The 17,605-nt window shown below is 33.7% G+C and overlaps 1 protein-coding gene across 6 annotated transcripts in view; it reads left to right on the top strand.

Moving 5' to 3' along the window:
• The window catches only part of LOC118277877 (PAS domain-containing protein cky-1), a 144,358-nt gene that overhangs the window by 99,689 nt on the left and 27,064 nt on the right, over nt 1-17,605 (top strand). For all 6 annotated transcript variants that reach the window (XM_035596874.2, XM_050700417.1, XM_050700414.1 and 3 more), the window contains exon 7: nt 8,420-8,604. In XM_035596874.2, the coding sequence (XP_035452767.2) occupies nt 8,420-8,604 (185 nt within the window). The remainder of the gene's footprint in view (nt 1-8,419; nt 8,605-17,605) is intronic.

The raw sequence follows: 17,605 nt of genomic DNA, 5'->3' as shown, positions 1-17,605 counted from the left end.
TCTTTATATTTATTGCTTTGATAGCTAAATGTTAGGATCTAGATGAACTAAGATGATTTAGGCAATCGTTGTGAAGTATTCTTGGATCAAAAATATACTTGGTATCATTTTATACGTGTAGTGTGGTGAAACTTGATCAGGAATCACCACACTTTTTTTAGGGGTAGACAATCATCCAATGACTTCACCCGCCTTGAGCGAGGCGAGAGGGAGTGTCAGACTCTTACTGACTAAAAACTACCCTGTTCATACTCCTGCTTTTCGAGCCGGAGCCCCGGTTAACCCGCTAGATAGTCCGCAGCTCCGGAATCAGGCAACATTCTCCATAGCTATAACTAATTTAACAACAAAACTTCGACATAAACACTCAAAAATCCAGCTACAAACAAGCATTTTGAAAACGAAACCCAAGAAAGCAAAGTTTACAAGATTACACGAACAAAATGCGCACACACATGCTTGCGGACACTCAATGCAAAAACTCTCACACATAACCCGCACACTAGTACCGAAGATATTCACACTCCAGCATTCAGGCGCAGAAAACGTGGCGAGTTATTTAAATTAAGGTACTCATACACTTTATGTGAAGTAGAAACATTGAGTGTGCCGTCGTTAGGGCCACCAGAGATATATTTATTTATGAAATGTAAATTCATCTGATTGTAATAACAAAACTCGAGCCACTGCTCTCTATATTAAGATGTATTATTTGCATATGGTATTCTGAACGTGTGACCATGTTTGTTGTGTGTGTTGTGGTAATGTGTAACGGGCTTACTGAGTTATGACGATTATGTATGTATGCTGTAATATGTAGTTTATGTTGCTTGTAATATTTAATTGAGATAAATGGGATTTCCTAAAGTAATCATTTTAATCAGTTTGTAAAAACGTTACCCCGCTTTATGAGCTTCTCCCGTGTCGTAGGTGTGTTTACTAACATATAAGTTCACATACACATGACACCCAGATCCGAAACAATAATCTGTGAATCACACAAAGAGTTTTTCCGTGCGGGAATCAAACCCGCAACACGTTGCCCAGGCACTGCGCTAGCAATGCAGTAGTTCCGTAGAGCAAATTTTATTACATACTTTGATATGAATGTATAAAATATCCTGGGTAACAGGTTTTCATGTAATAGATTGTTACGTAATTTATTTATAATTTTATTTAATTGTCAAGAAAGAGAAGTAGACATTAAGAAAATTATAATATTTATGTATGTAGTAGTACAATATTAGTCATCCACTGAATATTCTAAAATTCTAATAATATTCTGACTGACTGTGAGGCATCAGATTTTATATTTATGCAACAATCGTGATCAGAAACGACCTTGAAAACAAAAAATAAAATAAGTTATCAAAACGAAATTTTCAAAGGCGTTAAAACCGCGTAACTATGTCGAAATCCAAAGCCAATATTTCATTTTATATTTATTAACTTCGCTAAAATTTACCAAACGTATGACAAATATACAATCACGATCTCTAGAACAATTTATCAAACACCGTACAGCGGTTTGCACGACACACCGACTTAGGTATAACATAAAATTAATACTACTCTTACTACGAAACTACATTCCATAGTAAAATACTAGAGAGTTTTTGTCATCAGTAAGAACTCAGTTATTTCTTCGTAATTTTCTACTGGTTTTGGGTCTTAGACATAGGTAATTAATTACACTAATATAAATATGAAAAGTATTTTTTGTACGGTTGGATGTTTGTCTAATAATCACGCTGAAACTACTTAACGGTAAACCCGCTAGGTAGTCCGCAGCTCCGGATAGATTAGGGTGAGAGGACACTTTATACCACAGGAACGTAGACAAAGCCGTTGCCAGAAGCTAGTAATTCCGATCTGGAACTAGTTAATTCCGTCACTTTTAAGACGACGATTTTTAGGTTTTTGTATGAGAACTGGGAACGACCTAGGAGTAAGACGATGTAACCACAGTATAATTTGAGGATTACAAGCAGTCTAAGGTAACTTTAATCAAGAAAATCATTAGCACTTTTTACCCGACGCAAGAATGAAACCCCCGAGGCAGCGACACGTGCCACAACATACAATAACCAGCCACTGTTCAAAGGAAACAAAACGCATCACTCAAATATTATCTCTACAATATCGGAACCAATCAATCAACGCTAATATAATAAAATACATGAACCGCACACGACACCGATATCGTGCGTCGGCGCGTGCGCAGACCGTTATAAAGGATAACTTTTAAAAAAAGAAGGTGTGACGTAACGATTCGTGACTCCACACGGGTGAGCGTGACTCTTGTGACCACATGCCGACGTCTGTGCTGTGTTTAATCTGTGTTGCCCTCAAACGATATAGATAAACAATAGCTAACGGTTTTCACTGTTTTTTGGCAATTTCCAAGTTTGAACTTTGCTGGTTTTTGTTGGATTTTTTTACTGTTAGTGTGTGGGGTTGTGTAGATTGAGCGGTTTTTGCGAAAATGTGATCATGTTTGCGCACATTTTTACAAAAAGCGTTTCGTGTTTAAGATTTTGTCAATGGATTTTAATGTTATCAATTTTTGAAATCTTATAGGAGAACCGTCACCTTGGTTTGTGCCTGAAGCCATATCCTGCATTTTCAGTAAAATTGGCAGCTAATTTCTAAACTTTTTGCTGAGACATTAACCCATAAAATATGTACACTTTTAATGGGTCATTTTATACTTTAACCGATCATTTATCTACATAATACAGGGTGACTTTGAATTCGACGTATTCCTCTCGGGAGGTGATAATACAACTCATTTCCTACAAAATTAGCCCTGAGGTCCTTGGGCGGAAAGTGGCTAGTTTCTGAGATATTCAACATTTTTAGTTTTGGTAAAAAAATCCCGATTTGATTACAAAAACATCAATAAATAAAAAAATACTGGTTGGATTTTAGTAGTTTTAGTTTTAATCAGTTGCCAATACATCAGTTATCATTTATAAATACTAATAATAGCAGAAATGTCATTCGTTTTAAAATAGCAAGTAATTTCCTATCAAATTTTGTTTTGTGTCACTAATTTGGTCGATAGAAAATTGGATTTATTTCAAAAAAAATATATGACACTAAGCGTACAAACTATTAGAAAAACTTCCTTGGTTTATTAGGTACCCAGAAACATAAAATTATTTACAAAATTCTCAAAATAATATGAATTATTTGATGATAAGTAGAGTGTAAAGAGAAAAGGGCAATTTCAAAAACATCTTTATTTGCAAAATTTTGTTCACACTGACCTCCCCTATGACGAATACATGCCCGAACACGCTTCCTTATCTCTATGACGGTCACTCTTTGCCTGAATATGCGTCTTATTTCGTCATAATCTTCAAATATGTTTTGGAGAAGAATTTCGATATACGGCCAATTCCCTCTGCATAAACAAGAGATTTCATGTAAATCAACCAGCGTTAGATTCTCTGGACACCGCGCTTGCCATGTAGTTGGACCCCCGTGTCAATATAACGCCTGGGAACCAAGGTACCCAACCATTGCCCCACAATAGTTCGATATAGAGCGCTGGATAAACTAACACAATATCCATTATTAGCCCCAAAAAAGTCAATGAAATCCGAAACAATCAAAACAAACACATCGGGTTCGCGCGTACGGTTTTAATTCAAATGCTTGCATGGGTATCATAAATAATTATTTGATTGGACCCTATCTTTCATCCAAAAATTTAAATGGTGAGATTTATGAAGAATTTTTAAGGAATGAGTTATTAAATTTGAATTTAGAAACAAGATGAATTAACTTATTCTACTTATTGAATTAATTTATTAATGTGATTGACGAATTTATTCCACACGACGATTGTCAAGTGCATTACGAACTACTGTGCGGCAATGGTCGGATACATTGATTCTCAGGCATTGGATTAGTAGAACGGTCCAACTACTATATTCAGTTTTATCATACATGGCATGCACAATGACCAGAACCTAACGCCGGTTGATTTTTACATGAAGTCCCTTGTTTATACAGACGGAATTGGCCGTGTATCGAAATTCTTCTCCGAAACATATTTGAAGATTATGACGAAATAAGACGCATATTCAGGCAAAGAGTGACCGTCATAGAGATAAGGAAGCGTGTTCGGGCATGTATTCGTCATAGGGGAGGTCAGTGTGAACAAAATTTTGCAAATAAAGATGTTTTTGAAATTGCTCTTTTCTATTTACACTCTACTTATCATCAAATAATGCATATTATTTTGAGAATTTTGTAAATAATTTTACGTTTCTGGGTAGCTAATAAACCAAGGAAGTTTTTCTAATAGTTTGTACGCTTAGTGTCATATATTTTTTTTGAAATAAATCCAATTTTCTATCGACCAAATTAGTGACACAAAACAAAATTTGATAGGAAATTACTTGCTATTTTAAAACGAATGACATTTCTGCTATTATTAGTATTTATAAATGATAACTGATGTATTGGCAACTGATTAAAACTAAAACTACTAAAATCCAACCAGTATTTTTTTAGTTATTGATGTTTTTGTAATCAAATCGGATTTTTTTGCCAAAACTAAAAATGTTGAATATCTCAGAAACTAGCCACTTTCCGCCCAAGGACCTCAGGGCTAATTTTGTAGGAAATTAGTTGTATTATCACCTCCCGAGAGGAATACGTCGAATTCAAAGTCACCCTGTATAACTTGCAATCCCTGCGACAGTCACAAAATAATAATGATCAAATCAAACTCCATGCAGACACAACAAGACATTTAAACTTCAAAAGATAAAGTCAATTCCGAAATCAAAACACTATCGCATTTGACAATTCAATAACCGAATAACAATGGCGGCTGCGGCGAAAATCGGAACTAATTTATAGTGAAGAAAGTACGACTACTAGCGACATTGTCAGGGGTAACACTGTTATGGTCAGTGTATCGGGTCACGAGAAGTCACGACACTCTTATCTTTTGGTAGAAAGTGGTTCGGTATTGGCTTCATGAGTCGGTATGGTTCTGATGGATTTGGTTCTACGCAATAGATAATAAGTCACGATTGATTGTCCTATACTGTTATGAACTAATATTGTTGTGGCATAAGTTACAAGAGACAGCGAGTGATAGCCACTCAACGTCAGCAGACGACCGGCGGGCCCAGAAGGAGTTGGTGGGACGAACTTGCCGCCTATTAAAAGAATTAGTCGCAGAAAGCTTTGTACAGAGAAAATTGGAAGAAAGATAGGGATGCCTTTGTTCTACAGTGGGACGAGCACGGCTGAAAATAAATAGAGGTGCACATTTTAAATTAACATTTATAAACACCCATTACTTGCCAATTATATGAAGTCATATTTTAATCGACTGATTAAGGAATTGAGTCAGTTTCTCGTTCTAGGTATTCACGTTACCAAGCAACACAGCCGCCAAGCAGTCTGGTGTTATACAAGACATTTAAAACAAATCACTGGGATTTGCATGAATTTCCTTCTAAGTGTTGAAACCTAAAAAAGTGAAGATAAAAACTATCGACTCTTAAATACTCAAACTCTTTGTTCATCCAACTCAGATTAGGTATTAACTAAATCTACGTATTGCCTTTACAATAGAGCTCAAATTCAATTGAATTTCCGAACCCAAAATAACCTTTTCGACCTTCAACCAAACCTTTACATGCAAATATAATCAGTCAACCAGTCTAGCAAACACGACGAACATTACAAAAGTAAAATAAAAATAGTAATCAATTCACAATAACAATAGACTTTTTATAATCTTACTGACTGAGCTTTTTCGTCAGTCTATTTTTCACTCTATTTATATTTATCAAGCCTTCAACAAATTTATAAATATCCTATAAATTGAACTTTTCTTTTCTAAATCGGTACACATGCAAAATTGTATCTTAAATTATAGACTTGCGGTGTACCGCTAAATACTTAGTAAATCAAACTTCCAATGTATTATATTGATGCTTAGTTAAATAGTGTGTCACGGGCAGGACTGATTGGAAAATCAATTTTCTGCGTCACTTAAAAATGTCTTTTTGGTAAAAATAAACCCTTTATAAAATCTAGCAGCCTTTAAGAAGCCTGTATGCTCCAATTTTGTGTCATAAATAACACCCAAAATGCTATCAAGTCTTTCAAGCCCTCAAGAAATGATTTTATACTAGTCTATTCTAGCCTTTGATCGTCATCAAATCTTAACCCTCTAAAAGCTTGTTAATTTAACCAAACAACTATACGTTTGGGCGTCTCATACGCCGATTATCTTCTATCGTATCCGGCTAATCTATCGTCATACATTTTGTTCGGTGGGCGTCGCGTTGACGTAACCAATCGGTTTACGACTAACATTTTTTGTTCTAATCCCTTTAAGTACTTGTACGTCAAATTAATTCTTTTTAATTCTAATCTGGGAACGGAGTTGAGATCTTATTTGGAGTGATAGAACGAGTTATTAAATGTTGCTGTTGACGGACCTCCCGAGTGATGAATGATGTAAAGGTTATAGGGGATTTGTAGGTGCTTTGGCAAAAGGTTGTGGGTTTTTGGGATTTTAGTATTAAGTCCGGATTCTTAGTTGTTCATTTTAGAAACACATTATTTGTCATTACAACAACTAACCTTTTATTCGTCGCAGGAATGGGTAGATCTGCACTTCGTTGTAAATGTAGGACTTATGTTCGACTTTTTTAGTTTACAGACAAAAATCAATAGCCCGTTATAATTTTTATGTTGCAGAGTATCCAAGGGTGGCACTGATCACTGATCTCGTACCTTTGGGGACCAACCTTCTCTTTTGTCTTAAACCTTAAAATTGCCAAAACCACGTGGTCGACACTCAAGACACAAAATAGCTGTACTATAATATCAAGTTATATGATATCTTAGTTTATAATACTGTACAATTGAAAAAAAAATATTTTTCCGAAACCTGAAACGTCAAGTTCATCACAACAAGGCTTCAAAGCGAACCGTTTCCTACTCGATTAGCATAGCAGTCATTCAAAATTGCATTCAGAATAATGTTGTCATACAATGCTGTGGTCTATTTAAGACCGTGATATAATCTGACCTACAGTCGTAGACATCATTTAAATATATCTTGTTAAGTAGATTAAAGTTTTTACGCAACGATACAATGATATTTTGTACCGACTTCTTATTGTTTCCTGACGTATTCATAGTTTGATATTATTGGGGATTGGAGTTGTTGAAGGATATCATGAATTGTTTTAAAAGTGTAGACTAGCTTTACCAACGACTTCATCCGCGTAGAATAATGACTTTTGAGAGAATTTTGTTTTTTTTTCTAGGGTTACTATTTTGTACATCAGCTACCTGCCAATAAAGTCCGTCAAAATCAATCATTTCAGAGATTAGCCAAAACAAATAGACAGACAGATAAAAAATGAATTAAATATTTTGGTGTATGTATCGTACTTTATTTTGATAAATGGAGTTTACATACACGTTTATTTAACCTTATCTGCGCAACAACATATTTATTAATAAAGTGTTTATGACCAAACCAATGTAAATAAATTAACAAAATCAAAATACATATTCAATAATTATCTCCTCAAACATTACTCAAATACTCAACGAGTCCCCTTCGAAATCAATTAAAACGAAAATCATTAATCACGCACCACACACGGCGCGGCATCATCGATTCAAAATCGATTTTGAGCGAGAGAATCGATACTATGAATACGATACATCGATACACAATAAAATATCGTTCAAGGCTGTTCGAATCCGGATCGAAGATCGCGTCAGTGAGCGGGTGAACTGTGAACTATTGTGTGGAAGTTCCATTGTCGCTAGTTTAAAAGTTAAAAGAATGTCAGGGCACCACGCCCCGTTCGCAAGCGGGTCACAGAATGTGTCAATTGTAAAAGCTTTTTTAGAAAAGGCCTTGGTTTCATTCGATTGGTACTGTGATACGGATATGGTTCTGTGACATGTAAGAAGTGTTGTTCCTTATTATGCTTATGAGTTCTAAAAGTATCTTCATCTCTTTGCCCTTAAGGTTTGTTTTAACAATAACTCAAACTTCGTCATCGAGATCACTTATGTTGTTTAGTAAAAAGCTTGTCTGTCTTAAATCTATTCCGTATATCGTACGTCTTCAGTGTTGATGTAATAAGAAATCTATAGTAGATCCTTTATAATCATGGTTGTTTTATTTTTAGCCGAGATTGCCCCACTGTAGGGCAAATACCTCCCTACCCTACTTCCATTCCTCCCTGTGCAGAGCTTTCTGCGGCCAATCCTTCTCTTAGATCCCAAGTACATCCTGCCATCTCCTTCTGGGCCTGACGCAATGTCTGTTGACGTTGAGTGGGCTTCACTCAGTTGTGAGTTTTGCCCACCGCTCGTTCTTTTTGTTTTAATTTATATGTTTCTTTCCTAGGTAATACTAGTCCGCGGTCACTACGTGTCGTACCTGCCGCTGTGCAGCCGCAACGAGCCGGTGTTCCTGGCCGTCTGCACGCCGCTCGCCATGCCCGAGACGCGCGAGTGCGTCGTGCACGGCGCCACCAACGTCTTCACCACCGTGCACGCCATGGACATGAAGATACTGCACATTGATGCCAAGTAAGTATATAGATGTTTCTATGAGATTAAATTGATAAGTCAATGTTTTCTGTGCACTTAGTTTTTAAAATATTCTTCTCTCTTTAAATTATTGCTTACCTTAGAATATCGTAATGTCACAGTCCACAGCATTTTCTTAAGAACTGACGTAGTTTAACTTACCACTAAAAAGCATTTGCGATTATACTAGTAGCGCCATCTAGCCTTAGTTTTAACATTAGGCAAAGCATGATTATGCGTTTGATTTGATTCGTTATATCGTGGACGTCTGTAGTTAATGTTTGTGCTTCCACATAGATAGCCAATCTATCATTGTATCATATCGGCAAGTGGTACTACAAATTAAATTGTTTTTTCCAAAAAACATTAGCCAAATGTAATTGTATATCACAAACCCAACACAAACAAGGCAGCCGCAGTACAAACACCCTGATACATGTTGGTTCAAGGCTCTCCAACAATACACAATACACTATGTGTAACTGTCAGAGATCCACAGTCCGTCAAAGGTTTAAACATATGACAACATCTCTATTGAGACCGTTTCATATTCATGCGTCGTCAGTTCGTCACCGGCATTCAATGGCATGAAATAATAAGAAGACTAAAGATATATGCACTGGTTAAGAGATGAGTCTCACTCGACATTCAAGTACAAATAATCTGACGGATAAAAATGCAGCTGTCGGATTGATATGTTGAATTTGTTTTAAAAAAAAGTTGTTTGAAATAGGGGTGTTGCTTTTTTGTTATGCAATGTTGTAAGTGTTGTTTTTATTTGTTATTGTTTTGATAATTGTTGAATTTAAGGGGCGCTTTGTTCGGTTTTTAGATTAGGTAATGTGTCTGAAGCCTCCCTGGCTCATGCTGCAGAATATAACAGGCCAAGATCTATCTCTATTTACAAAATCAAAACTACAATTTGGTCATAATAATTAGACATTTAAATAAACAACTATAAATAAAACAATTTCCAAACAATCTGTTCAAACTTAACATCGACTTCGATTTACGTAAACAATGTCCCTTAGTAAGCCGAACAAATAACAACATAATTAATATCTAATTTATTCTACTGCAAGAGCTATCGGTCCTTTCATTGCACTATATTTCCGTGTCTAGTGTTGAAATGTAAACATGGACGTCACCTGCTCGGAAACGGGCGGGTTTTGCATACAATGACAAAGATACAAGCTCCCGTGAAACTCCTAGCATTGAGTGGAGAACACACTGTTATAGATTTGATATTGATTTATAAACTAGAGAGAAAAAGAAAATTAAAACAGTTGAAATATGTATTTAAGAATAGTAGAGACGATATACTCTAAGTGGATGACTGTGAGTGGTAGCAGAGGGTTGAAAATCTACATCAGTGATGCTAACGGAGAGGCTATGTCCAGCTGTTGACGGAAAAAGGCTGATAATAAAGTGGCAAAACGATAACAAATTCGACAGAGACTCTATTTCTGCCTGCAGAGTAAAAAGTCGAATTGAACCTCGGGTGTCCCGTACTTACTAAAGACTAACTTGAAAAATCATGATTTTTGGCATGCGTTTGTAAAATCACATATGTTTTTTTAAAAAATGTGAGAAGTGTAGTAACTGAAGCATTTTCTGAAGGACAACACTTCGAAGGAAAATAAATTTCGCAGTAATTATATGTATGTAAACTGTCAATAATTCTAATTCGGTGTGGCGTTGGACAAGACAGCTAATTAAATTAAATATGAAATACAAACGGATTTAACATTTGTTACGTTGGGAATGACGCCATACCGCACCTACCTATTAATTAATAGACGAGTGCATAAGTTGTGTACAAGTCACATAAACTAATATTAAGCTTCAGATACACGAAGTTATGATACATGAAAGAAAACTACGCAATCTATACTTATAATAAATCTGTAGAGAGGTCAATTCTGTACATGAAATATTTTTCCAAAATAACTATCAGCGGGTGATTAGTGATCGATACTGACGCCAAAAATGCAATCAGAAAATTTTTTGTCTGTCTGTCTGTCTGTCTGTCTGTCTGTCTGTATGTTCTTTATAGAAATAAAAACCACTCGACAGATTTCAACGAAACTTGGTACAATTGTTCTTTATATTCCTGGGCAGGTTATAGTATACTTTTCATCACGCTACGATCAATAGGAGCAGAGCAGTAAAGGGAAATGTTGGGAAAACAGGAGAACTTCCTCCATTTTTTAAGTTTCCGTCGCGAGTGCAGCCTTAGTGATTATAGCTACATAGAAAATATATATGAACGAAATTTTCTCCTTAAAATTGGTTAAAAAATATTCCACGACAGAAAATGTCTATCTCTTATGGTTGATTCACAATAACACGTATAACTCCCGACAGCTTAGCAGTTCGGAGCTTTCTGATTATATTTGTCTACTCTTATGTTTATAACAATCTTATTCTTTCATTCATTCATTCATTCAATCATTCATATTATAATAAATCTGTAGAAGGGTCAATTCTGTACATTGAAAATATTGAAAGAATAAATGGCACTGGATTGTTACCAAACCCAAATATGTGATTTTTTTGTCTGTCTGTCTGTATGTTCATACATCACGTGAAAACTAACGGTTCGATTTCGATGAAACTTGGTATAATTATACCTTATTATCCTGGGCATAAAATAGGATACTTTTTATCCTGGAAAAATACGTAGAAAAAAATCTTTATTTTTCAGTTTTATTCTACAGAACGCGAGCTCAACAGCAGTAGCTCAATAGAGGGATCTCCTTAATTATTATGGGCCTCGCCGTATTTGGGTCCAATAGATATTTATAAGATGTCATTGTCAGAGTTACTCAAAATGGAGAAATAAAACTTCCACGCGAAGACCGACATCCGCGCGGACGGAGTCGCGGGCGGAAGCTAGTATGGTAATAATTTCGATGCCGCCATCTTATGATAATAATTTCGATGTCGCCACCCTCCCATGATGAGAACCTCATGAAAGCTGAAAAGGATAAACAAATAAAATATCTTGACTTGACTCAAGAGTTGGTCGATATGTGGAATGTGGATTCGACTATTATTGTGCTGATAATCGTGTCAGAATTTATAACATTTTCATTCTGTAACTGTTTGATGAGAGTCTCGACTAGTTTCAAGCCATGCGAGGGACTCATGTGCATGATCAGCATTCCGCGACAGACATGAGAACTCATTCAATATGCCTCACGAAAGTTATAACAATTATTTTCATTCTCTAAAGGTAAACCTTTTAGAGGTTAGGAATTTAAGGGTTGTTGGGGAATCGGGGATTAGGAAGATTGGGAAGGGACCAACCTTTCCATTGAGTCTCTGGTAACCTCACTCACACAACGAAACACGTTGTTTCACGTCGGTTTTCTGTGAGTACGAGTTACCTCACCAAACAGTTCGTGAAATAATCGTAAAACACAATTAAATTAGTATAAATTTTGCCTCCAGTGAACACTAAGCTTATAATGATCTATGATTTATATGTTAAGCGGATCACGCACGGCCATATGTCACAAAGTCTATAATGGTGTATTGCATCTGGTTGTAGTAAACATTATTGTCCTGTCTTTAGCGACATTATGCGGTTTTCAATGAGTTTGCACGTCACATAGACTATGCAAATATTTTCTTGTTAACTTATGACTTGTTGTTGAACGTTTGGTTTATAATTTTAATAGATTGTATTGATTTCGTTGGTTTATTGCTGTTGTTTTATTTATTTTTGGCGTGTGTTTGTGGAGAGCGGTTGAGATATTTGAAGTTTCATATTGAGAGATTAATGAAAAAAAATATGTGAGACGAGGTGAGACGAGAGGGAGTGTCAGACTCTTACAAACTAAGAACCAGCCTGTCCCTTCTCCTGCATTAAGCCGGACCCTCAGTAACCTGTTAACGTAAGGTCCGCAGCAAAAGTGTACTTTGTACTGGATTGCTATTGGTTATAGAATTTGGGTCAAATTTACCCCAGCGGGCTATAGTAACCGGAACTTACCGGTAATTAAAAATCGAAAGAATTCAAACTGTCCAATTTGTAAACCAAAATTAAGGAAGCATTAATTATCTAAATCGACTAATAACATTCTAGTGCGTAGATACTTAAAAACCGTTCATGTAACTGACAAAAATAATACGTTTCAAATTGATATGATTGATAGTTCTTACTAATGCAGTAGTTACCTTGGACAGAACAGTCGTAAGTCATAATATTTTACTTGTAATCCCTATCAAATATCAATAGCCGCCTTCTAAGAAATGTACTCTCAAATAAATGATTCAATAGATAAATGAAATTAATATTTAGAATTCGTTTTGAATTTTGAAAGGTCAGAAGTTATTATTTTGTTGTTTTCCTGTATCTATGTTTTAGGTTCAATATTGCTTTTTAAGTGAATCTAATCTTGTAAGACGTATAAGATCAGGCTGTGGATCGGTTACCTCGATCGCATTTGTACTTATGTTAACATTCCTTAATTCTATATCTGCATGTGATGTAACTTTAGTCTCAAATAAAATAAATTTAATTTAATTTAGGAAAATAAGGTAACCTACATATATATGCAAATATGTGTTTTTAGATCTATATGTACTTTAGATCGAGAACCAAAGTTCTTACGAGTAATTTTTTATGAGAAGAACATTTAAGAGAACACCTAAGTACAATCATTCTTTAGAATATTAGGTGATGAAGACTATGGTCTAGAAGACGTGTAAATGAAACGTGTTTGTAAATGCGTTAGTACCAATATATTTGGTTTAATATGAGATGGATTCATGATAGCACAAGTTTTAACCTTAGTAGTTTAACTTGGTTGATATTAAATATGCTAATATATAAAAAAATCAAATCTACTAACTATAGTGTATCATATGCATATAATTTTAACTAAATGGACTTTGTAACTTTTAACTTTACAACTATAAATAATACATAATACTTAGCATAAGGTGATACGTATACTTGTTTGCTTCCTATTCCATAAAAAAACTGTTGTTGGTTAATATGAAGTAATTACTTTAAAACAATCTAAATCTATACTTTTACTTTCATGCAAATCTAAGCTAATTACTTCACTATCACAATATTGGATCGACAGCTGTTTTTACAAATGACAGACACAATATTAGTTTAAGATAAGTGTAATTACCTATCGGTAGTATTATAACGTATCTCATTATTCCAATGTCTGTAAACCTGAGAGTCTGACTCGAAGTTAGAACAAAAAAATATCAGAATAAGAAAACTTATTAAAAGTCTTATTTGGACAGGCAAAAATCATCAATTGGTTCCTCCCTCCCTCTGTATATAAAATGTGAGGGAGTGTCAATCTCTTCTTACTGACTAAAAACCACACACTACATTGAACTACGAGCAGTATCCAACTTAATACAATAAAAAAGTAGTGGATGTACATTTGTACGTAGCAATAATCTTCTGCTTATCCTAGAAAAACATTTGTCTATAAATATAAAGTATATAAATATATATCGTCACGCCTTTACCCCGAAGGGATAGGCAGAGGTGCGCATTATGGCACGTAATGTCACTGTACAATGTACAAACACAAGTTCGTATTTTGTACTATGATGCTATGTTTATAATTACCACTTGAAATTATTGTCAATGACCCACATCGAAAGACAACTCTCAACTTCAAACATTTAATACTTAATAAGAGAAAAGTAAATATAGCAATATCGATTACTATCAATACATCAAATAGCCAACTCTTATCACAAGGCAATAGGGTTCATAATACAGTTGAATAATGAAGATTAAAATACTATTTTTAAGATAATACAGTAGACAATCCACTTGTTATTTTGAAGAGAATTATGTTCGTAAAGAAAATAAATATTTTTAAATATTGTTTTTGAGCCAATAGCTACTGTGGAGCACAAGTATGTTCGAGCTGAGGTCAAGTTTACAGAGCTTAACAAAAAGCAATATTGGGTCTTTTTCCTATAGGTACTAGGTATAAAATTCCATGATATTATGTAGATATAGTAACACAACTTGTTATCTGTAGTAGGATACGAGTAACATTGGTATGTGTACAAATTGCAACGATAACTAGTATACACCAACACATCGACACAACTATCGCTACACACTATCCCTGTGTGGGTATTCCGTAGTAATGTGCATAAAAACGTTTGACCATTACGCACACATTGGTATATACTATAATTTTTGTGTCGGTATATGTAAGAATTTCGTAAAAGATTTTATGAATTAAAACAAGGGTAGACATAAAAACAATACTTAACAAACATTTAATAAATCGAACAACGAACGATCGAGCTACACAAATTATACCCATACAAATATATCTAAAGGAATCTTCTCGTCGTATATTTATGTTATTGAATCCATTACAATATTTCGAAACACTTATTAATTGCACGTTTGGCGTAATGGTTAACGCTTTGAGTCTTCAGGCAAAGTGTCGCAGGATCGAACCCAGCAACAACGAGTTCTTTTTGTAGTGTTTACCAAATATTTTTAAACAACATCTAATTCTAAATTTCTAATCATTCGATACTTGAGTATTAAATTTGTAATGTTTGTGGCGACCACGCAACTCTCGGGTCATTTTATTTAGCCCGTTTATAAAGTAACTACCGTCAATTCTTTAAATATTTTCCAAATCACCCAACTTACAAAATAAAATTATATTCTTAGTTGTCAATTTATGAGCATTTCATTTTCATAGTTTATTGCTACATAATTCGTGTGTAAAGCTCAACATGTCTCAACACTTCACAAATTTGAAAAAGGCAGAAGTAATTATTTTGCACGAACAAAAGATAGATCTTTTGTTTTAGATAGATCTTTTCTTTAGTGAAATAGAAAGGCGCTTAACGATATCGGTGAGTAAATAAGATAATTATTATGTTGATATTCTGGGTAATTGATTGAATTAATTATTTTCACTTATTTATTTAAGTTCTCTATATTTTTAAATATAATAAAATAATGTTATTATTTTATGTTTTATAAATATAATAAAATAATAACATAAAAAAATTAATGAATATTATATAATAAAGTATTCATACTTTTTTATTATTATTGATGAATTTAATTAACTAAAATAAATAAGAATAAATAATTATTTAATTATTGTTTAATAAATTTAAAACTTAATCTATTTTAATTTATATTAATAGGATACTAATAATAATATTTTCTTAAATATCCTTATAATGGATATTTTTTTATTAATCCTGTTGTAACTTAAAGGATTTTAGTAGCATTTTATTACTGGTAAACCTATATATATGTTGATTATAAAATATTGTATAATTATTGTGTTTACAACTAAAGCTACTTGTAGTTATATTTTATTCCTATTGATAAATAACTTTATAGTGTTTCGTGGTATTTTAAATAATATATTTTTGTTTAATAGTGTAAGTCCATGCAGTTATGGGTGCGCAGATATGCGGAGACTGGTGATATTGAAAATTGCCAAGCTGGGCCGAAGCCGAAGGCAAATTCGTCAGCCCGGCACTACGAAATCATAGCCAGGCATAAGGTTGATCCCTTTTTCAACGCGCACTGCAGCAACGGCACTCGATGTCTTCACGCAAACAATAAGGAGGCACCTGCATTCTGGTTTAAGGTGCAGGAAGCCACCCAAAAAGATATTACTGCCCACAATGCACCAGGAACAGCGATAAAATTTTGCCAGAAGTTTTATAGATTTTAATAGGGCTAATAATGTGGTTATATTTACCGATGTAAAGAATTAATTTCATGCTAGCAGCATAAAGTTGAAATTTATTTGTATTGAATTTTTTTTTGGGTTAACGCTGACTTATATCGATTTCTGAATCAGTTACTGAGCCATCAGTCAAATTATATATAGTCCAAATTAACTACAATGTTTATATTTTTAACATAATATTATAATGCAGTCTAGAAAATACGGTGAAGTGATGTTATTGTTATGCGGTTAGAAATTGTCATAATTTCTTTCTATTCAACATGTTGATTCACTTCACTTCTCATTTTAATAACTTATGTAACTGCTGTTCAACTAATTTGAAACATTATATTTACGCTCATCCTTAACCAACTTAGAATATGATTCGAAATGTTATAATGTTAAAAACTTATTTGTATTAATCGTCACATTTTTTGCTAACATATTGCCCACTCAATATTGAATCTTATAGCAACCGCCTTAAAACACAAAATGGAGAATTCTAATAACAAAAATTTGCTAATTTCAAGAAATAACAATATTTACTGTGAAGCGGAAATTTGGAAAAAAATGTTTTAATTAAATTTTTATAATAATTTTATTTTTTAACACTTTTTTAATTTTAAATTTTAATATTAAAAAATATATATTATATATAATGTTTCTTATTGTTTAATAATAAGTAATATACAATATTAAAATTTAATTTATTATTGTTTAATTAATAATAAAAATTAATATTTAATAATATTTTTTTTGTAATAATCATTAATTAATAAAAAATTGTTTATGAAAACAATTAATAACATTTTTTATTTGATTTATATCCAATATTTATACTTTATTTCTATAAAAATAAATTATATGTAATAAAATAGATATCGTTTTATTTACCGACTTAAATGCTTCTTTTATAGTCTGATTTTATTATACAGAAAACAAAAATAAACTTAACAAAGACAAACAACGAAATAAAATACATCTAAAAAATACGTTTTGCTGGTTTCGAACCCACATCGGCGTAGACGGAGACGATTAGAGCAAGCTCGTTAAACCACTCGTCTACGAGCACTACGTCTAGTTCAGTGAAAATGTTGAACCATATCATCAATTGTAAATATTTTTAACCTTACCCATCTATTAAATTATAAAAATACATATACCGACACAAAATTTATAATATATACCAATGTGTGCGTAATGGTCAAACGTTTTTATGCACATTACTACGGAATACCCACACAGGGATAGTGTGTAGCGATAGTTGTGCCGATGTGTTGGTG

Source organism: Spodoptera frugiperda, chromosome 18, assembly GCF_023101765.2.
Source record: "Spodoptera frugiperda isolate SF20-4 chromosome 18, AGI-APGP_CSIRO_Sfru_2.0, whole genome shotgun sequence".
Classification (NCBI taxonomy): domain Eukaryota; kingdom Metazoa; phylum Arthropoda; class Insecta; order Lepidoptera; family Noctuidae; genus Spodoptera; species Spodoptera frugiperda.
This window is presented reverse-complemented; position numbering and strand designations above follow the sequence as displayed.